This window comes from Drosophila yakuba, chromosome 3L, assembly GCF_016746365.2.
Source record: "Drosophila yakuba strain Tai18E2 chromosome 3L, Prin_Dyak_Tai18E2_2.1, whole genome shotgun sequence".
Lineage (NCBI taxonomy): Eukaryota > Metazoa > Arthropoda > Insecta > Diptera > Drosophilidae > Drosophila > Drosophila yakuba.
In genome coordinates this window covers 7,602,483-7,623,797 of record NC_052529.2, presented here as the reverse complement: position 1 = coordinate 7,623,797, position 21,315 = coordinate 7,602,483, and the positions used below count along the sequence as shown (strand labels likewise).

Below are 21,315 nucleotides of genomic sequence, written 5' to 3'. Positions count from 1 at the left end.
CCCGCTTAAGCACCCTTGCCAAAATGGCTGATCTACAGTCTTCAGTGCTCAGTCTTCAGTGCTCAGTCTTCAGTGTTCAGTCTTCAGTGTTCAGTCTTTAGTCTTCAACTCGTTCCCAATCCCCAATCGATGATGATCTCGATCTTGGGATTTTGTATCTTGTATCTGCAGATCGCCATCCAATTGGCTGGCGGCATCTGTTTCGTTTCATTTGACGCCCATTGTCGTCAATGGTCCTCCGCTCTGCTCCAATCTTCGCCACTCTTCCCCAGTCTTCTCCACCCCCATCCACCCACCAATTCTTCCGTGTCGTTCGCTTTGTTCTTCCTGGGCTTTTGTAGACGCGTTTTTTACGCATCTCCATCTTTTGGCCTTCGAGGGCAGCGCACCTGTGGGTTTAAAAATATACACGGATACACGCGGCAGAAAAAAGTTCGCTTGCTCAACATTGAAATGTCATGGGTGTTGGTGTTTTTTCCACCGCCTGACAGTCGAATGCCGAAACTATTTGCTTAAATGTTTTTCATGTGCCGAAGGTAAAATCAGCCCACGAAATAACTAGTGATCGATACAGATCGGTTGAAGGATTTTTCACATTCGCTGCAATTCTCTACCCTGTCATACAATTAACCCACGTAGCAATGCTCTACCCTTTCATACAATTAACCCAACGCAGCAATGCTCTACCCTTTCATACAATTAACCCACGTAGCAATAAATCAAAGTCAAATTTCTTGACACGACATCAGCCGCAGATCATTAGTGAACCGTTGAAGGAGATTAAAACCCCCAACTAAGATCATGTTCAAGTGTTTATGGCGTTGTCCAAAAACAGAAAAATTCCCTTTTTTTGTCTCATTTTAATCAACGGCGACATCCTGACGCAGCAGTCGCCTAATTATCCGCACCATAAATCGAAGCAATTGAGGCGCTGACGACAAATATTTTGACGTGGCGCCGCCACGGCGTTTGCCTCGTTTTTCCCCGCTTTTCCAGCTCGCCCGCTTTTCCCCGACGAAAGCCGAGGTTCGTGGCAAATGTGTGGTCGCCACTTGAGTTTCGATTTTGGAAGCGGTAGCCACGGGGTACTGAACACTCTTGGCTTGTAATTGCAACCGTAACCGAAACCCAAAACAACAAAAAATGCAAACCAAGCAATTGAGCAGCGCCTCAATTCCATGTGTCACTTCAATAATAGATTTTTACCCACATTCAGCATAAAATTCAGGCCTAAAGATAGTTGTTTTTAACCCGTACAATTTGGCAGCAGGAAAAGGGTTGGCTTTTCATATTCAAGTCGTATGCTGTGTGAAATCGCAGTAGCTTTTGAAACTAACGCAAACAAAACTTAGTTCAGCACACAATTTGGACACTAAGTTAAAAAATTTTTGTGATTCGTAACTTCGTAAATAAAATTCAGTTAAAAAATGTTCAAAATTCGCAACTTTGCGCTCTTGAAACTGAGTGAGGGCGTTTTCGGCCCGCGTCTAATGTCCAAATCTTCGAAAGATTCGGGCAAGGATTCTTGCAAGGGTGGCGACTCCAAAAAGGGGAAAGACAAGAAGAAGAAGGATCTCTGTGGCAGAAGTGGGTAAATTGCCATTTAAAGTATCCGGTTAATCCTAGCATTTTCCACATAGCCATTGTTCCCACTTCGCCACGTTGCAAAAACAAGCCCGGCGGCTCAGACAAGTCCAAATCATCAAAGGATGATTGCAAGAAAAATTAACAGAGCATGAATTAAGATTTTAAAATTGTAGCAAGCCTTGCAACAAGATTCAAGCTGCCTTGGCTCACATAAATAAATTTAAATAAAATTTAAAGTTCAAAAAGATGTCCCGACTTTTGCTGCAGTGCCGCAGAACTTTGCTGATCCTGCGCCGCCAAACGGCGGTGGAAAATGAAAAGGGACTCTTCAGCAAGCTGCTGGAGAAGTGCGAGTCCTTCGGCAAGGAGGAGAAGCATGTGGACCAGGAGCAGGAGGAATCTAAGCGGTCTTAGGTGAGAAGTTCTTTAATATAATTACATTATAAGTTGTAGTATAGCTTCTGAAATTTTCAAACATATTTATTATCTCGTGTTACAGTCTGCAGTCTACAGCTATCCCTACCCATTGAAGATCATAGAATGGCCAACAAATTACCATATTGCTGCCGGGGGCCTGAGATGAATCGGGTCCATTTTACGGGCAGCTCATAAAACGGAACGTGCATAGACATTATAAAGCCATAAAGCATCAACTAAAATCGGGCAAAAATAGCTGTGGAAGAACAGGCGATGCCCAGAGTTAGACAAGTGATATAGTGATATAACACCATTTCCATAGATGCTGGACGGGTTTACGATGTCTAAAATGCCAGGCGTTCCATTCGATGGCCAAAGGGGAGGTGAGGAAGGACAGCATTGACCAGCGGAACGTATCAAAATTTTAAGCGAACACAATTGTTAGATAAAAGCAATCGTTTCTCACTGAACTAAGAGTATGAGTATCATTAATTCGGGGGAAAACTGGACAACATCAGCTGGCAGGTGCTTAAAAGCTCCCACGTTGCAGCAACCGTAGTTGCGTTGCAGTGCTCAAACTGCGATTTTCCCATTTTCCGACACAATTTTCCGAACCACAGATGCATGACAAAGATGAGCCGGAATCCAGAAGCCCAGGGCAACCAATAAATCCCAAACATCCGAGAGTGGGCGACTACTTATGGCCCGATTTCTGGGTTCTTCCCATTTTTATGGCTATTCAATTGCATTGCCAGCGACTTTTGTTTCCTGCCGCGTACCAAATTTCCCCCCCTTTCCCCTTTTCTATGCACGCAGGTTGCAACCGTATGGCCATGTAAGATCTATATTTTCGGCTTTTCCTTTGCGGAATGTAAACAAATGTATGTATAACCCCCGACATAGTCACACTTGTCGGTTCAATAGTTGGCATACTATTTTCCCCAGCTCAATTCATTTATTTATATATTTTTTTTGTTGCCTTGGGCTGCGATTGATCGCATGAATCGCTGTAATATATGTTGTTCTGTGTTTTTTTTGGGTAATTATTACTTTGGCGCAGTGTAAACAAATCGCTGCGCCTTATTTTAGTCGAAGAGATTATTCGCTCTGGTTTTATGATTCTGCGGCCTCATTTCGTTGGCAAATCGGCGCAATTTATTGAATAATTGGGGTTACTTGGGGTCTGTGGTAGCTTTCATGTTAGCTTGGCTATGGAAATACTATGTATCAAACATAAATCTATTTTATTAGTCAATTCCTAGCAGGACAATTGATGGCTGGAAACTTTTGGCGGAAAGAAACCGCACGGAAGTTTTCCATTCCGTAGAATATATGTACATACAATATTGGGCATTTTTCCTATAATTAAACTATTTTCACTACTTATAACTAGCAGTCTTCAATTTAAACCCTTTCCATTCCACCTTTCCGATCGATTCATTTTCTCCACTTCTCGCTTCCAGACGTCTTTTGAGAAAGTGCCGAAATTCAATGGGAAATCAATCCGATGATCGACGCCTAAAGAATCCATCAATACCCTTTAAACGCAGACTGCAGACTGCAACTTCACTTGACTGCAGATTGAAGGGGTGATTTTGGTGGAAAGTGCGGGCTTTTCCCGCCTGTCTGTTCCACCTTTCAACGGCCAGCGAAAGATTTCGTCCGAAACTACATTTTCCAGCCTCTCGAATTATCGGGGAAATTAATCTTCTCAAATCTTGAGTTTGCCCAGTGCTGCAACACATGTGCCAAACGCAGCACGCATGCACTGAGAGAAAGAATAACACCTTTTATAGGGATTTAAAAAATGTTTAAAGAGCAATTAACTAGTTAGTTTACTATGGACACTTATAAAACTAGTAGTAATAGCTTTTAATATTTTTAAAATTCCTCACACTTATAAAACTAGTAATATTAGCTTTTTAACACTTTTTAAATTTTCTTACACTTGCAATCCCATATAGCAATATTTTTATAAAATACTTACTGTGATTTTAATATTTAATATTATTATTTAAAAGCTAGAGTATTTTGAGCTATTTTATTATTATTATTTTGAGCTATTGGCAATACCCTTAATTCCAAATTCTTAATATTTCATATGAATCACATCTAAAGCTTGTGCTATTTTCTCTCAGTGCATGGTATGTGTGGGCTGGCTGCTAACGGTATATCTATTTCAAGGCCTTGCCCATCCTTGTAATTGCTCCTCCCCTCCCCTCCTCACCACTTCCCTCCTCTTCCTCCTTCCAGCCGCTAGTTTCCAGGCAGCTTGTTGTTTTTGGTTCTCCTTCCCCTCCCTTCCTTCCTCCTCCTCCTCTTCTTCTTCGTTTTCCCGATGGCGATTGAAGTTTTGGATGAAATGATGCCGACATTCGTCAAATTTGTTGGCATCAGCAAACAGTTCGGGATTCCAATTCCGATCCCGCCTGCAACAACAACACTGCAAGCTACAACAACAACTACTACTACAGCAACAACAGCAATGTTGCAGCGTGCGCCGCATTCGCAGTCAGCGAGTGCGACAGAGATGGGTAGCGGGACCACCCACAGTGCCTACATTGCTGTCTCGCTCTCACTTGCGCGGAAAACCGCAGAAATCCATATTTCTCTAGCTTGTGCTTTTTACGATAAATTACAGAGGTTGCAGGCTGTTTGTTGGATAGCACAAATGATCATTCATTCATGAGACAGCAGCTCCCGATCCCCCCTATTCTCATCACCACCCCCACCCCCCTTCCCCCCTGACTCAACCCTCGACAAATGCCGCACGTTGCGTGTAAACATGTGTAAATCATGACCCGTTGATGGCCTTTATTTTCATGGCAATTGGGGGGAGGGGTGGAGGTTGGGGTTCTTGGGGGATGGGGGCCACATGTGACGTCCTCCGGCGGCGGCAAAACTTTTGCACTGCGACCCCATCCTCATCCGCATCCGCATCCTCGTCTCCCTGCATCTTTGCAGCTTTTTGTTTAGATTAATCACAAAATAGGTTCTTTTAATATCTTCGATTTGGGGAAAAACAGAGGAGCTTCTTTTCATTAAAATTTGCTAATTTGCTAATAATATATGTCTTATCTTAACATTAGTATATTATGGAAAGTAGTATTATTAATTAAAAGAATATTAAATAAATAGAAACTCAATTCAGTTTTAAGTAGTTATGTTAAAGAACTTTTCGAAAACTTACTTCTTAATAATCTTAAATGATCATAAATATTGCTGGTTTGTGACAAAGGAGCTTCACTGTACCCGCACCGCTTGCAACTGCAGACATTTGGAATTCAAATCGAGAACGGATTTGTCCCAAAAGGCAAATATTATTTATGCCAGGGCCCTGAGAACTTTTTCACCAGCGGCCTGCGTGCACATTGCAGTGGGATAGGGGGACGGGGAAGTGGTGGGGAATGCCGATCGCCTGCATTTCAGAACAACATCATATTTTCGGCTATGTTTATTTACACTTAAAGCGCTATAACAACAAACAAAAGTGCAAGAGGCAAAGGGCAAGTTATGCATTATGCATGTCTGACTCACGAGTGACCAGAAGAAACATGATCATTTAAGCGAAATTCAGAAACTTCAACATACAAAGTTTCGATAATAAAAATGCGTGTAGTTTAATTAAATTAATTTGAAATTTGCCGCCCAGGAGTGACGTCACAATTGCCTAAGACAGATTCTAGCGAAGTTACACACCCAGCCGGTGCTGCCACATCGCTGCAAGCAGAGTAGCACACCCGGCAGCGTTGCCACATGCACGATCGTGCTGAATGCACTAACGCCAGCGGGCAAACGATCTGTGAACTTCAAGCAACGGTCACACCAATCCGACGCGAAGTGAATCATATTGCGCACAGCAAAATCAGCGGATAAGCGAATTTAAGCGACAAAAGAATATTAAAACGGCTCTGCCGCTGCAGCAACAAGCGTGACAAACAGCAATGCAAACGGGCTAATATATTTAAAAAACACCCAAAAAACGTTTCGAACCTGTGCGCGAGTGTGTGTGTGTTTGCGTGCGTGCCCTGCGCATGTGTGGTGTGTTCGTGTGAAAGGAAGAGAGGTGGAAACGCACACAAAAAAAGCGAAACAAAAAAAAAAGTGTACAGCCGACGACGCGCAGACGCATCTCGAAATTTGGTGGAAAAATCGCGAGTGAAGAGTGCGGAAAGTACATAGAAGTACCATAAAACGCGGTAAAAGCATTGCGATCGCCGAGCGCTAAAGACATCCAGCGAATATGGGTTGTGCCGTGAGTACAGCACGCGATAAGGAGGCCATCGAGCGGTCCAAGAACATCGATCGCGTCTTGCGGGCGGAGGGCGAAAGGGCCGCCTCGGAGGTGAAACTGCTGCTGCTGGGTGCGTTCCTCTTGCATTTCACCTATTCACCTCTCCACCTCTGTAGTATTCCGGTATTTGTATTTCCCCCCTTTCGCGAATCCCCTTGTTTGCCGAGTGAAATGTGCTGAAATTCGCGCTCTGACCTCATTTTTCGATTGCTTTTGGCTTGGGCGGGGTGGGTTTCCGCTGGGTTCCGTTTCTTTTCATTCCTTTCCTTTTCTTATCTTCTCGGCTGTGGTGAGTTTTGGCAAGGATTTTGCCGGCTTTTCCAGTGGGGAAATCCCCATAATGGAAGGCCGCGAAACAAATTATAAAGCAGAACCGCAGTATATTGCAAATTGAATTAGTCATACTTAAATAACAATTTTGTTTATTTGAGCTTTGTATACTAAAGTTACTAGAAAAGTAACTATTTGCTTAAATTAAAGACATATATATTGAAAAATTCTTATTACTCAACTAATTAATTACTAAACAATGCACCTTATGCTAGCTAAGAGTTTACTGTAAATCGAAACGTCAATCCTAAAATATTCACTATTTTGACTACAAAGATGTATGTAATGGAGTAATGAGACTCCAAACAGCTCTGTTTATCTGGGAAAAGCCATGTTTATAGGTCTAAACAAATCCATCTGTTCGTATGTAGATCGTGCATTATGCAATGTCTGTGTCCAATAATTCGTTGGCGATAAGGGAGTTGAACGTAAATTGAAACCAAATGTTGGTTTGGCTGTGGATTCTCAATTCTCCGTATGCGGTACACGATCTTTTCAGATCTTTTGGATCGATCCAACAAGTGGATTGAATCGAATCGCCGCAATGGAAACATGTTTGTTGATATGCAGTTGGTGGTGCCGATAGTGCGGCGGTTTTTACTTTGCAGGAAAAACCATTCAAGCGACAAGGCGCCATCGTATCGCTTATACATGTGCTCAAACATACTTATATGGTACTTATATATATGTAAGCACATATATAACTGTATGTATATGGTATATGGTGACCCGACCTCTGCGGCAAATGCAGTGAAACTGAATGCGGCGCCGCGTTGCAACCTTCTGCAATTTAATTTCCACCGAGCGATTTAAATGCACGGCATATGGGAGCGATAATATTTCACCGTCTGCGTGTGTACTTTTCATTTCATTGCCATTCACTTGCGAAAAACAATGCAGCTGAGCTTTTCCTCCACCTGATTTGTGGCTGACTTACCAATGAAGCGGGCCAACATGCCTAAGGCAACAAGTGGCAGGCTGAAAAGTACAGCACAGATTGGCTATCACAATTCAATTTAATGATCTTTTAATTCAATTCTATGTAATACTGCAAGAACAATTGTCATTTCAATGAGTACAAATGATATATGAGTATTACTTACTAAAAGTTACAGAAAAATGATGCACATTAGAAAATTATACTATAAAAGTGTAAATCAAGTACTGAAATAAAAGATTTTTTACCAGGTGTATTTTTCATTTGCACTGTGAAATATATCTATCATATAAACACACTGCACCTTGCACAGTGCCGTTTGCCAGTAACCACTGTACTTGCAAGCTGAAAAATAATAAGGAAAATTGTTTGTCTCAAAGAAAACCCTGAAAACCGGTTTGGAAAATGCCAGCAGAAAGGTGCCGGAAAGTTCTACAGTTTTCATCCCCGCATTGAGCGCTAAAATCTCCCCCATAATCTTTCACTAGCCCAGCTGTTTTGTTGACCAGTGTAAATTGGACCAGGTTTACATAGACGAGAAAACAGCTTGCAGCAGTTGCATCTTAGAATTTAGCCCAACTTTCCCGCTGCCACTGCACTTGATTTAATTGTTTGCACCTTGTGTGTGGGGCGTGAGTTCTGTAATTTCTGGATCATGATGAAAACCGATCTCTGATCTCTGAGCCGAGCACTCGCTTCTCTTCTCCCCACCTCTCTCTCTTCGAGTCTTCAAGCTGAGTAATTGGCTGATGTTGTTGCTGCTGCTTTGTTGTTTGCTCGCTGACATTTCAAGTGGGGTGAACGATATTAGCGCAAATAAATGGCCCCGCCACCAAATGCAGCTGGCACTGCTACACGGAGAGAAATACAAAGTCAAAGTTAATTCTCAGAAAAAAGTATAAAATATGATAGTTTTTCACTACAAAGTTTAGACATCTGTATACAACATTTTTGCTTATTTCGTTCATAAACACTCTTAGTAATAAAAATTGTGCAGTTCTGATTTTTCATTAGAATCTTTGTGTTCTTAGCTATATATTCTCACAATGCCACAAAGAAATTTGTTAAAATATTCCTTTTCTTTGTGGAACTTGCAAGTTATTTCTCCGCGTGTAGCGCGACTACTTGCTCAAATTGGAATCGGAATTGCCAGCCCCCAACGCTGCGCTTATTGTGTAGATTTAATAAAGCTGCTCAGCTGGCACTCAATTTATATTACACTATGCTGCTGCTGCCACGCCCCTTTTTGTTTCCTTTGCCGCACGCCATTCAATTGAAAAGCTGAAACTTTCTGCTGAATTTCTTCGCTTTTCACCCGTTCACAAGCGCAAGACATACTCCTCATTTAAGGGCAAAGATTGTGAGTTATTGCATTATTATCATGATATTTGCACTGAGAGAATTGCGAGAGCCACGGAATTCCATTTGGTGGCATGAGTAAGCAGCTTGGATATCTGTAAAAAAAAAAGCGAAGAAAAAAGCGAATGTATAAACAAAATAGTGTCATGCTGCTGGCGCACCAATATCAAAATCGAAACCCCGACGACTGTCAACACACAGCAACTTAATCTACAATTATTTAAGAACTTACTCACAAACACTTTGGCACGCTGAAAGTATCATTGGCCTTATCAAAATTATCGCCAAGCGAGCGACCTTATACATCAATTTCGAACAGCCCTGTGCTCCATATATATGCTATATGCTATATGGTTCAATAATTTATATAAGAAATTCCCCGATAATCGAATGATCTGTGTGAAAGTCACTGGGTGGGGGCTTCCGTTTCTGGTGGAGCCCCATTTCATCGGATTTAATTGTTTACTTTTTCGGTGGGTCCGGTCAATTTCACGCTCCCCGCTGATTAACACATTTCCCACTTCGATAGCCGCGACCAGGCGCCATTTAACTGATTACTCATGGCGCAAACACTTTCTTACGATTCTCCTCTCGCTGTCTATAGCTATTGTTCTTCCTCACCTCCCCCTTTTAGCTCATCGCGTGGAGCGGCCTTAGTCACCACTTCCAATGAATATTCTAACGATCATTTGGCCAATTGGATGTTGCACTACGTTGCACACAGCCGGGAAAGTTAGTAAGCAATACAGTGGAAAGTGCACCCGGTTTTAGATTTGCTGTTTTTTTTATAAGCTAAAGTTCAAATGATAAGTGGCAATGAAACAATCATTCAGTTTCTTTACATAATGTTAAATATGTTCAAAATTTAGTATCTACAAGATATGTAACTCTAAAAATATAATATGTAAAATGAATGCCACACCAAAAACATCAGAATGCAATTGAGCGCTGGCCACTCTGAATTGGAAATGTCACAACTTGCAAGCACTTTTTCTGACAAATTCTAAAAATATTTTCTAATTACAACAATACAACTTATGTTATTTTCATCATAAAACTTCTATAGCTAAATGAAAACATATCAATAGAATCGAGAGATTCCCAACATTCTCCACCGATTCTCTTTTCGCCGCTGTTCACTGTTTAATGATGTTAATTATAATACCGTTTGGTCGTGGCGATCGCGATGATGATAATGAGCTTGTAAACGCGGCTTTGTGCGTACCGCCGTTGTTCTGACCCCTTCTCGCTCTAGCCCTCTAGCCTGGCCTCTCGCTCGCACGCGCTGACGCGCGGCTTGTTATGGCACAGCTAACGGTGCATTGATAAATGAAGGCCCAGCCACACTAACACACCAATACACACGCACACACACTCTTGCGCATTTTGTTAGTATTATTATTATTAAATTGACCTTTTTCCGCCGCTCATTTGGTGGATTGCTTTGTTTGCTGCTTTTTTCCACACGGTGGCAAGTTTGAACATCGCCTAATGTCCATATTCGTATTCAAATCTGTCAATTTCATCATTATGTGGCGACCGTTGTTTGCCTATTATTATCTATTATCTGCACTCTGCATCCGTCTCTTTCGCTCTGGTATTGTTTATGCCAAAATTAGCACGCATTGTGCGCGATTGGTTGGAATGAAATTCTTAAAAATATCTGACAGAATATATATAACCATTTTAGTACAATATGTATTAGTAGTAGATGTAATAGTTGCACGCACTTTACTATTAAGGTGGACCTTATTCTAACCCTGTGTGACACTTATAACTAGAGCCTGCATTTTGTTATCAGCATAGCCAAGCATTAAAGTGCTTTTCAGTGATTTTTCTCAGGTGATCTTAAAGTCGAAATATTCCAAAATGTTGCATTTACTTAATCACTTTCTTAAATGAGCCGCAGGGAACTTCCAACCCTGGGTGATTGATATATGAACGAATAGTAAAAACAATTATAGTTTCAGTGCAAGTACCGAGGCCCTGAAAGAGGGGAGAAAAGTGAAAGTATAGTCGCAGGCTTGGCTTTGGCAATTACCTAATCATCCGGTGGCTGGGAATGGACCCAACTGCTACCAACTGCAGCAAAAACTCAGCTTAATGTGCCATTGTTGCAATGTCCCAACATCTCGTATATACATACATACATATGTATATGTACATATATACCTAAAGATATGGCCATAGCTATAGATAACCGAAATAGACGTATAACTTGGAGCGGCGGAGTTGCCAATTTTTGTATTTGCCCATTTTCTCTGCCATTTCAGCTTCTGTAGTTTTTAAACGAAAAGGGAAACTGGCGAGCACGTAATGCGATTATATTTCATATATTTTTTTTTATCATTCGACGCAGCAGATAATATACATACATAATAAACTGGCCAGACGAAGCCGTGTTTGTTTATTAACGCTCGCGGGTCAGGTCTCATTTTACAATTGAAGGCACTCGGCGAATGAAATTATGCCCAGTTCATTTTCTCCGCCATTTCCACCGCCTTTGATAACTTTTGAGAACTGATGGCTGGTTCAACGAACTCCAGGGCTTGGCCAATGGCCATGCATTCAAATGTAAGGGAATGGACACTGACTGAGCTGACCAGGCAGTTTGAAAACCAATAAATTATGGAAGATTACACATAGAAAATACATGTATTAATGGGTAATATATTTACCTTAATAATCTTCATATTACATGATGTGCCATCGAATACTATTGACCTCTATTGGGTATTCATTTTATTTGTATCGAAATACGACATTCATTCATTTCTCAACTTGACCAGCGCAATTAAGCGTAAACCAGCCGCTGCTTTGACCTTTTGAGCCCGCAATTGAGCAACTTTTCTCGATCATTCCATTCATAAATTCCTCTTCCGTGCCCCATTGATACTTAAAAACCCCTCCTCACGAATCCAAGTGGCGATTCATTCGGTTTTACGCCCTGAACTTCATAGTAATTACAAATATTCTTGGAAAGAAATTTAATACACTTACATTATAAACTTAAATAGTAACCTTTACTGATAAACATTGTTTAATTCCTTTCGCAGGAGCCGGCGAGTCGGGCAAGTCGACGATTGTGAAACAGATGAAGATCATCCATGACACGGGCTACTCGCAGGAGGAATGCGAGGAGTACCGTCGCGTGGTCTTCAGCAACACAGTGCAGAGTCTGATGGTGATCATCCGGGCCATGGGGCGCCTAAAGATCGAGTTTGCCGATCCGGGACGGACGGACATTGCCCGCCAGTTCTTCACACACGCCTCGGCCGCCGACGAGGGCATCCTGCTGCCCGAGATCGTTCTCCTGATGAAGAAACTCTGGGCAGACGGAGGTGTACAGCAGAGCTTCGCCCGATCCCGCGAATATCAGCTGAATGACTCGGCGGGTTACTATCTGAACTCGCTGGACCGCATCGCGCAACCGAACTACATACCCACCCAGCAGGATGTGCTACGCACGCGGGTGAAGACCACTGGCATCATCGAGACACACTTCTCCTGCAAGCAGCTGCACTTCAAGTGAGTTTGCCATTAATTGGCCACTTCCGGTTTATTTTGATTCGATTCTAATGGTTATGTTTTCGCTTCAGACTTTTTGACGTGGGCGGCCAGCGATCGGAGCGCAAAAAGTGGATTCATTGCTTCGAGGGCGTTACGGCCATAATCTTCTGCGTTGCGTTATCAGGTAGGTCTCATATTCTTAGCAAAGTATGACAATTCATCACTGGAATGCATTTTATTTTGTTAGGTTACGATTTAGTTTTGGCCGAGGACGAAGAGATGAATCGCATGATTGAATCCCTGAAGCTCTTTGACTCCATCTGCAACTCCAAGTGGTTTGTGGAAACCTCCATAATACTGTTCCTCAACAAGAAGGATCTGTTCGAGGAGAAGATAAAGAGATCTCCGCTGACGATATGCTTCCCAGAGTACACAGGTAACATACGAATGTAAGAAACAATTAAATATTTAACTAACAACATATATTTTTACTAGGAACCAACACCTTCGAGGAGGCGGCCAACTACATTCGCATGAAGTTTGAAAATCTCAACAAGCGAAAAGACCAAAAGGAGATCTACACGCATCTCACCTGCGCCACGGATACGAACAACGTGAAGTTCGTCTTCGATGCCGTCACCGATGTGATCATCAAGAACAATCTGAAACAAATTGGCTTATTCTAAGAGGGCTGCGGATCATAAGAGATCATCATTATTTAGCTGGCGTCGTAGTATTAAAGGAAAACGCGCATAAACATTTCCATTAAACGCTAAGAACTCGATACATTTACGCTCTGCATATGCGCAATCGTATGCTCCATATATGTTTTAAATGCGTTACATGCTTGACACACGTAATTTTAATAACCGATTTGGTTGCCAGTAGTCGCGGAACAAATTAACCAACTGCAATTTAGTTAACCGTGTCCATTAAATTGCACCTATAAGTTAACTAATTTAAACATTAGCCTAACACAAATGTAAAGTTCGACAAAGGACAGCCGATGGGTTTTGTACATCCTAAACCCTCAACCCGATCGGCTCTCCTTGGAATTTAGTTAAGTTTCGCGTGCTAATGGCGGCGACCAAGGGGAACATCCGGATATTTGTAGAGGTGTCTCCTTGGACTTGGCCATTTTCGGGACGTTTATTTTTTGCCAAGAGCTTGACAGCGTTAGTTAAGGTGAACCTAAGGCCTGGAGTTGTAAGCCCTAACATGTAACTAGTAAACTTACTAATATGTTTAGTAATAGCCTAAATAAAAGACCATTTATACAAAATAACCACGAACTTTAATGCTGCCAATGGTGCCCATCATTCTGCGTGCTTTCAGAGCTGACAACTCAGTAAAATAAATTTAAGGATCCTTAATTTACATTGACCATTCCCTAACAAGTTTAGTATATCCACAAATTTAGAGCTGTTATTCTAAAACTTCTTCCTATTTATATACATATGCTAAAAATATTAGTTTCTTTGGGGTTAGCTTTATTAAAATTAAGTGTTCTTTCCCTAGAAAGAGGGATTTTCTTCAGAAAGGGTTGCAACTCTGGCTGATGATTGTCAAGTTGGCCTTTCCGCTTTCTGCTTTTTGTCAGGCATTTTTGGAATAATTCGTTTGTTGAAATTGTCACTTGCGTGTGTGAAGAATTTAAAATCTGCAATCGTCGCAAAACCTTGAAAATGATTCGCGCATTGTTAATGACCAAATGGAGCAAGTCGGTGGCGGGACCAATGGTCACAACGTGGAGTAAGTGAAGCGCACGTGTTATTTCACTCATTAGCAACTAGACTAGACTAACGCCTTTCCCGGCCGTAAAGATTACCCCACATTGCATCACCTGAATGCCCACACTGTGCGTCCACGTGCCGTGTCCCTGAATCCCGATCGCAGCTTCTCCGCTGAAGGTGGCAGCGATGACAAGCCCAAGAACGTGCCGCACGGCTTTGTGGCGCCGGGTTTTCCATCGACCAGCAGCCCTTTGGGAAGTAACCCAGGGAACAACACGCGTAAGGACGTGCCAATTGGTGAGGTGCAAACGCCATCCATTTCCATAGTCACTTCAGGCGGAAAACTGGGCAGAGCCGAGCCACTGGACTCCATCGTACGCAGCAAGGGCACCTCGAATGATGATAAGAAGAGCGAGGCGCAGAAGAAGGCATCGGAAGCCAAGGAGGCGGCCGCCAAGCAGTTGCAAGATGTTATGGCCAACTTGCCCAGCAAGGAGCAGACCGAGAAGTATTTTTTCCGCGTGGTGGCCTTCTTTTATGACCTGACCTATCTGACCTGCACTTGGCTGCTGAACTTTGTCGAGCACAATATCGTTCGAAACGCCACGGTGCAGCACTACTGGAAGCGATTCCACGAGAAAATGGAACAGGCCAAGAAGGATTAACTCCCAGCGGAGCAGAAAATATATTGTAAAAACTCATGCGTTAGCAAAAAATAAAACAAATCGCTGACGAGTCCAAAATTACATTTGACTTGGCCACTCTTCCCTTCCATTTCGAAATCACATTAGTGCTGAGGTGTAGCCATCCAGTAGCTTGGCCAGGAATTTGAGTATCTTGTTGCGAGCGGCCACCAGTTGGGGCGGATCGGTTTTCACCGGCTCGTACATATTGGCGCAGTGAGCAGTTCCTAAAAGGCGAAAAATACTCAATTTAGCCAACAAATGAGGGGACAATCTTAGATATGCGCATACCTTCTATGTAAATTGTAGGAAGTGCAGGGTTAGATGACTTCACCAAGCCCAAAGCATGCCAGGGATCAATAGAACCGTGCACGTACAGCACATTTGTGGTATTTGGCTTGAGGGCGCCATAGAAATCATTGGTGCCGGACACCACCAGCTGCAGGAACTTGGCGTCCATGTTCTTTGAGAACACATCCATGCACTGGCGAATGAAGAAGTCCACCCCGAAGCGATCGCCAAAAGTGTCTGCCGGGTTTTCCGAAGTCTGATAGAAGCCGAACTCGTGGCAGGTCTGATACGTCCACTGTCGCATTCCCTTGGCCGTTTCCGAGTCCCAGGAAACGTTCTTCATGTCCGCCACCATCTTCTCGTACTTGTAGTCCAGGCAGGTGGTGTTCGATTCCTTCAGTAGCATGTCGTTCACCAGGCCCAAACGGGTGACAGGTGGACCCGCTGTGGTATTCAGCATAACATCGCAGATCTACGGAGTTGAAATATTGTAAATATGTGCTTGGAAGAACAAAGTGGGGCTATAACACACGTCGTCAATGGTGATGGTGGCATGGGGACTGTTATCCTTGTTGTACTGCACCACTCCAGCAAAGTTGCCAGCCAGATTCTCAAAGAAGTTGGCCATATCCAGTTCGTTTTCAATCGAATCCTTGATGGGAGTGCAGGTTCTGAAGTGAAAAGGCATACAGAATTAACACTTGTACAGGATGTTTATAAGTTGATCCACTCACTTGAACTTCTCATCCAGACTGCGTTGCCCAATCATGTGCTTGAGTAGAATCTCCACTTGAGCGAAGCTGCGGGTCACCGCCTCCACGCATTCGGGCTTATAGGCAGCTAGCGAGGCTTTGACCACCTCGAAGTACTCCTTGAAGTCAACCTCCGCCAGCAGTGGACCACTAGAGCTGATTGATCCGTGGATGAGCTGGGGAAACTTCTCACGGGCCCAGGCGGCCAGCGAACCAGGATAGGAACCACCGAAAGCGATCCATTTCTGACCATCGGCCAGGTTGAACTTAACCTTCATGGCGGTCACAAAGCTGGCCAAATCCTCTAGGGCCTGCTCCGAGCTGAGATAGCGAAGATTATCGGTGGACAGATCCGCGGTGGGATGACTTTTGCCGTAGAAACGGTGCTCCAGCTGCAGACAAAGCGCTCCAAAGTGCTCCGCATAGTGCACCCAGGCTCCCTCCCGCATCCACTTGGCCGACGCCTCACCCTCGCCACCGATCATCAGAAAAACGGGTGCGGAGCTGTCATTCCGGTAGTAATCGGCATTCACAAAGTATCGCTGCTGCCAGGTGCGCTTATCGCTGGACTTGAAGTGATCCAATCGCTGCTCGAACCACAGATCCTCGGACTGCTGGCTCCTTTGCAGGGTTGGAATCTTGCTGGGCTCCCCAAGGAATCCGTTGCCCAGCCTTCCGCGTCGAAAGCCAATGCCAGAAATGGGCGCAAACAGTCCCAGGAGCAGAAGACCCACTCCCAAGGGGAACAAAACGCCCCCCATGAAACGCATATTTGCTTTCTTTGTTTGCTTGGGTCAAGTTGATTTTCCAGTAATTGAAGTATTTAATTAGTTGGAACCTCGCACAGTGCCTAACTGTAAATAGCGACTGCAGAAGAGTGGTGTGAGCTATTTATATAGGCACCGTTATGTGTGTCGCACTCTCCTGATTATTCAGTTCTCGCTGTATTATATTCGCAAAGCCGGCAAAGCAATACAAAAACATTAGGGGCATTCAAGTTGCTTATTGATTTGCATTCTCATTCAATTAATATAGTTTTTAGCGGACTAAGTGAATTATATACATATTTTGTCTGCGTTCTGGTTACTTCAAAACTCTACAATAAGTGTTTTTAATTTATTTTTTTCATAAGCTAGATATTATCGATGAGCCCAACATGATGAGATATGATATGTATTTGCCAAGCAATAAACCAAGTATGTAAAATATTCAATTTGTTAGGTAGGTATTAATGCGGGGTTTAACAGTGCCGTTAATGTGCATGTTTAATAAATGTATTTGTCAAAAACTTTTTAAAACTATGGATGGGTTTCTTTTATATAATTTCCATCTGCATAGTAATTTATAAGCAATTAGCTAAATTTACTAGCTAGATTTCTAGCTTAGTATGGCAGCACTGTTGATGTGTTAGCATTTCTTTGCTTTCTCGGAACGGTCACATTAAATGCGCGACTTTTTCAATTATTTACGTTTTTGTTCAATTTAATTTTAATATTTCTAGGAATATATTGTTGAAATCTATGATAATGGACTTTAATAGCAGCACCTACGATCAGAAGTTCTTCAATTTCACAGCAGCACAGCTATCGGCAGAGCGTAAGTCCTACATTCCTAGTTCCCTATATCAGCGTCCTTTTTCCAACATTTCCTATTTCCATTTCAAAGGTGAACATATTGTGCAGGACATAATAAAGAAAGGCATTGGCCAGATCATCAATAAGATCAAAACGCCCGCAACGGCGGAGTTATTAGAAGCCCAAAGGGAAACCGTGGAGCGTCGTTTCCAGGCCGCCGCCTGCAAGGGCCTAAAAGCTCTGAGGGAACTGGACAGCCGGGTGTTCCACGTTCCACCGCATGTGCTGCATCCGGAGCACATGTTCTTCGAAAATCAGTACACCAGCGAGGAGGAGGAGCAGAAGACAGCCAAGTTGGAGGAGCTAAAGGCCAAGTACAGAGAGGTAACTTATAGAACTAAAGGAAACTATCTTGATCACAAGCTTAAGATCGTGGGAAATTGATGATTTATGTTACAATGCTAGATCAAGAAAGCAATAAACCTAAAAATGCACTTTCATTTTAGAACATGGCTATGCTGGCACATTTGAAAATCGAGGAGGAGAAGTACGCCGCCATGGAGGATGTCATCCAGAAGGAGCTCGAAATGCAAGATCGTGTGCAGCGAGCCTGCTCCTCCCTCAATATCAGCAAACTGAAACAGTACTGCACTCAAGTCAAGCCCTTCCACCTACAAAAGGAGATTGATTAATTACAAATTTTAACTTATAATCTACATTTCCCCATATCTATTTTACAATTTATTTTTAACCTTCAAACCTTTATAATCCCTTAAAGTTTTTTCCTATTCCACTTTAAACCTTTTCTGTCGTTAATTTAGTTTTAAAATAGACATTTAAAATTATTATGAAATAGAGCAAATATAAAACACATTAATCATCTTACAAAAACGTTAAATTAGTTACTTTGGCAACAGCGGCAACCCAGCAACGGTCGCTGTTTAAAATACCAGCTGCCCTGTTTTCAAACAAAAAACAAGCCGGTTAAAAACCTTCAAGCTCAGAACAGACACAAACTCCCCTTATATGCTACATTTGGAATCGTATATTTTGCTATAATACAGTGAAAATGGGAGATTCCCACGATGGCTGCAGGCAACTGTTACCGCGCGCGATCTTTGGCATCAACGGCAAGGTGGAGAATGGAGTGCGCCAGCATCCGGTCACAGGATCCATTATCTTTGCGCTGGGCAACAAAATAGGCATCGCCGACTACAAAAAGAATACGCAGGAGTTTGTGGCCGGACACACGAACACCATATCATGCCTGGATCTCAGCAAGAGTGGCAAGTACATGGCCTCCGGTCAGATCAATCACATGGGATTCCGGGGCTATGTCATCATCTGGGACTACGAACAGCGCAAGGAGATCGCTCGCCACGATCTGCACAAGGTCTCGGTGCAGGCCATCTGCTTTACTGCCCAGGATAGATGCGTGGTGTCCATTGGAGGCGTGGATGATGGCTCCGTTATCGTCTTCGATATGGAGGCATTGTAAGTATCCATTGCAGAACTTCCGCATAACATTCATTGATTATGTTCGCCATTATAGCTCTCCCATCTGCCAAACACCCGCGTCGCGGGCTATATCTGGAAACGCCTTGACTGTCCGGCCGTTGCACAACAATCCGTACTTCTTTGTGACTGCCGGAGATCGCCATCTGCGCCTGTGGAGCATCCTGCGCGAGCAGAAGAAGCTGTACGTGCAGGATGTCCTGATGGCCAGCAAGACGCGAGTGTTCTACTGCGCCCGCATCAACAAGACTGATGAGTTTGCCTACTTGGGCACCGGAACTGGTGATATTGTGAAGATCGTGCTCAACTGCTGCGATAGCGAGCATGTGAGCAAGAAGGGCTCCACCAGCTGCATCCTGGGTGCCTTCGGCACCCACAATCCCAGAAAGCCAACGGGCAGAGATTGCAATCGCTATGTGAATGGTGTGCGTGCTCTGTATGTCCTGGAAGGCGGACGTTTGCTGATTGGAGCGGGAAATGGCGACATCGAGCTGGTGGAGGAGCGCACCGATGTGCCGCTGATTAACTTCCGCGACTATCCGGGTCCCACATGGCCATATTTGCGCACCCTGAAGAAGACTCACGTTTCTGGCAGGATCTCGTCCTTTGTGCGCTCGAGAACTGAAATGTTCTACATCTGCACGGACACCAACGAGATCTACGGGCTGAACATCAAGACCTGGGTGCTCAAGCTGCTCCGAACATGCCACACCAAGTCGGTCTACTGCATCACCTTTCCCAAGTGAGTAGATCGCATATACGCTTCTACGATCCTTAATATCTTTAAACGTATTGAACTTAAGGAACTACTCTGGCGTCTTTGCCACGTCGGGCAAGGAGTGCATCCGCATCTGGTCTTCTGGACGCAAGCAGGAGCTGCTTCGCATAATGGTTTACAACTTTAACTGCGCCTGCGTCCGCTTCACCCACGATGGCACCAGCATAGTCTCTGTTTGGAACGATGGCATCATTCGCGCCTTTACTCCAATCACCGGAAGACTCATCTACGCCATACCCAACGCACACAACAAGGGTGAACATTTGGAATACTATCTGAAACCTTCTTATTCCTTCTTATTGAAAACATCTCTTTGACCACAGGATGCAGTGCCTTGGCCGTGGCCTCCTCGGGTCGTCTGATCGTCACTGGCGGCATCGAGGGACAGGTGAGGGTGTGGAAGATCGATCCGTATCGCCAGGATCTCGTGGGTGTGCTGAAGGATCACTCGGGGCCCATAACCTCGCTGGACATCAATTATCTGGACACTGAAGTGATCTCGGCCTGCACCGATGGTTCCTGTGTGATTTGGGATATTAAGTGAGTTTAAAATAGCTATATGTACCTTGAAGTAGTCCTTAAACAGTAACTAATCCCCTCAAGACGCATGACGCGCAAGCAAGTGGTGACCGCCAACACGCAGTTCATGTCCGCGTCCTACTTCCCAACTGGCGTGCAAGTGATCACCTGCGGCTCGGACGGCAGAATCATCTACTGGATGGTGTACAATGGAGCCCTGATCAGGGAACTAACCGCCTCCAAAAAGTCGTCGGTTAACTGCCTGGCCATCAATGAAACTGGTGACTACTTCATCACCGTGGGCAGTGATCTGCAGGTGAAGCTGTGGGACTACAACAGTGGTGCTGTGGTGGGCATAGGCTCGGAGCACGCCTCCTCCGTGATCAGTTGTGCCTACAGCCCGTGCATGACCATGTTTGTCACCGGCAGCACGGACGGTTCGCTGATCATCTGGGATGTGCCGCGCGACTTCTGGGGCCGACCCAATCCGCCGGATGCCACCAAGTACTCGCTGCCCAAGACCTCGTCCAAGACCAAGATGAACGAGGTGCCATCGCGTGTGAACTCGGGCACAAACCTAAAGACGCCCAGGGGCGAGAACATCGATGGCCTGCTGAAGGCCACTCCCAAGGACGATCTCTGCTGCGTGGAGTGCCCGCCGTGCGCCAAAAAGGAGGCCAAGGTGCCCGATCCCTATGCCGAGTGCGGAATCGTTCCGGATGTCCGCAAGTGCTGAGCATTTTCCTAATTGAGTTTGTCTTTTTGTCGTGAAATAAAGGCAGTTGTCTTTCTGCCAGCTGAGATTATATTACATTTATATTAGATTTACTTAATAGGATTAAGGAACTTGGTTTAATCATGATTTAAATCATTATTGTGGAGCATATTTAAAATAACTTAAAAAATTCTCTGAACGCAAACCTCCTAATATTAAAATATTTACCTTCAAATCTTTGCTAATGGAAACCATTTTAAAAAATGTAATTTTACCACTTAAAAATATTGCCGTGAAACCTCTTATATAAAAAAAACATAA

The 21,315-nt window shown here is 43.8% G+C and overlaps 7 protein-coding genes across 8 annotated transcripts; 6 read left to right on the top strand and 1 right to left on the bottom strand.

Moving 5' to 3' along the window:
• The first annotated feature begins 1,316 nt into the window (after nucleotides 1-1,316).
• LOC26534739 lies at nucleotides 1,317-1,845 on the top strand. Its single transcript, XM_015194378.3, has 2 exons — nucleotides 1,317-1,587; nucleotides 1,641-1,845. Exons 1-2 carry the CDS (start codon nucleotides 1,428-1,430, stop codon nucleotides 1,727-1,729), a joined length of 249 nt encoding a protein of 82 aa, XP_015049864.1. The 5' UTR covers nucleotides 1,317-1,427; the 3' UTR covers nucleotides 1,730-1,845.
• On the top strand, nucleotides 1,834-2,474 carry LOC6533253. The gene is made up of 2 exons (XM_043207054.1): nucleotides 1,834-2,001; nucleotides 2,087-2,474. Exon 1 carries the CDS (start codon nucleotides 1,834-1,836, stop codon nucleotides 1,999-2,001), a length of 168 nt encoding a protein of 55 aa, XP_043062989.1. The 3' UTR covers nucleotides 2,087-2,474.
• Nucleotides 2,475-5,823: 3,349 nt separating this feature from the next.
• LOC6533251 (G protein alpha i subunit) lies at nucleotides 5,824-13,719 on the top strand. The gene is made up of 5 exons (XM_002093941.4): nucleotides 5,824-6,368; nucleotides 11,981-12,452; nucleotides 12,524-12,618; nucleotides 12,682-12,870; nucleotides 12,930-13,719. Exons 1-5 carry the CDS (start codon nucleotides 6,248-6,250, stop codon nucleotides 13,118-13,120), a joined length of 1,068 nt encoding a protein of 355 aa, XP_002093977.1. The 5' UTR covers nucleotides 5,824-6,247; the 3' UTR covers nucleotides 13,121-13,719.
• Nucleotides 13,720-13,983: 264 nt separating this feature from the next.
• LOC6533250 lies at nucleotides 13,984-14,920 on the top strand. 2 transcript variants are annotated; one of them, XM_015194377.3, is made up of 3 exons: nucleotides 13,984-14,186; nucleotides 14,258-14,446; nucleotides 14,504-14,920. In XM_015194377.3, exons 1-3 carry the CDS (start codon nucleotides 14,120-14,122, stop codon nucleotides 14,830-14,832), a joined length of 585 nt encoding a protein of 194 aa, XP_015049863.1. In that variant the 5' UTR covers nucleotides 13,984-14,119; the 3' UTR covers nucleotides 14,833-14,920. The 2 variants fall into 2 exon arrangements, with proteins under 2 accessions (XP_015049863.1, XP_002093976.1); XM_002093940.4 differs by having other exon boundaries at nucleotides 13,986-14,186; nucleotides 14,258-14,920.
• LOC6533249 (putative serine protease K12H4.7) lies at nucleotides 14,824-16,830 on the bottom strand. The gene is made up of 4 exons (XM_002093939.3): nucleotides 15,876-16,830; nucleotides 15,674-15,812; nucleotides 15,142-15,613; nucleotides 14,824-15,077 (listed from the first exon to the last, which is right to left on the bottom strand). The coding sequence occupies exons 1-4, from the start codon at nucleotides 16,661-16,663 to the stop codon at nucleotides 14,950-14,952; spliced, it is 1,527 nt and encodes a 508-aa protein (XP_002093975.1). The 5' UTR covers nucleotides 16,664-16,830; the 3' UTR covers nucleotides 14,824-14,949.
• A 493-nt stretch (nucleotides 16,831-17,323) lies between these two features.
• On the top strand, nucleotides 17,324-18,352 carry LOC6533248. The gene is made up of 3 exons (XM_002093938.4): nucleotides 17,324-17,489; nucleotides 17,559-17,851; nucleotides 17,974-18,352. Exons 1-3 carry the CDS (start codon nucleotides 17,414-17,416, stop codon nucleotides 18,157-18,159), a joined length of 555 nt encoding a protein of 184 aa, XP_002093974.2. The 5' UTR covers nucleotides 17,324-17,413; the 3' UTR covers nucleotides 18,160-18,352.
• A 72-nt stretch (nucleotides 18,353-18,424) lies between these two features.
• Nucleotides 18,425-21,092, top strand: LOC6533247 (cilia- and flagella-associated protein 52). Its single transcript, XM_002093937.4, has 5 exons — nucleotides 18,425-18,961; nucleotides 19,020-19,724; nucleotides 19,786-20,015; nucleotides 20,084-20,300; nucleotides 20,364-21,092. The coding sequence occupies exons 1-5, from the start codon at nucleotides 18,537-18,539 to the stop codon at nucleotides 21,013-21,015; spliced, it is 2,229 nt and encodes a 742-aa protein (XP_002093973.1). The 5' UTR covers nucleotides 18,425-18,536; the 3' UTR covers nucleotides 21,016-21,092.
• Nucleotides 21,093-21,315: the final 223 nt, after the last annotated feature.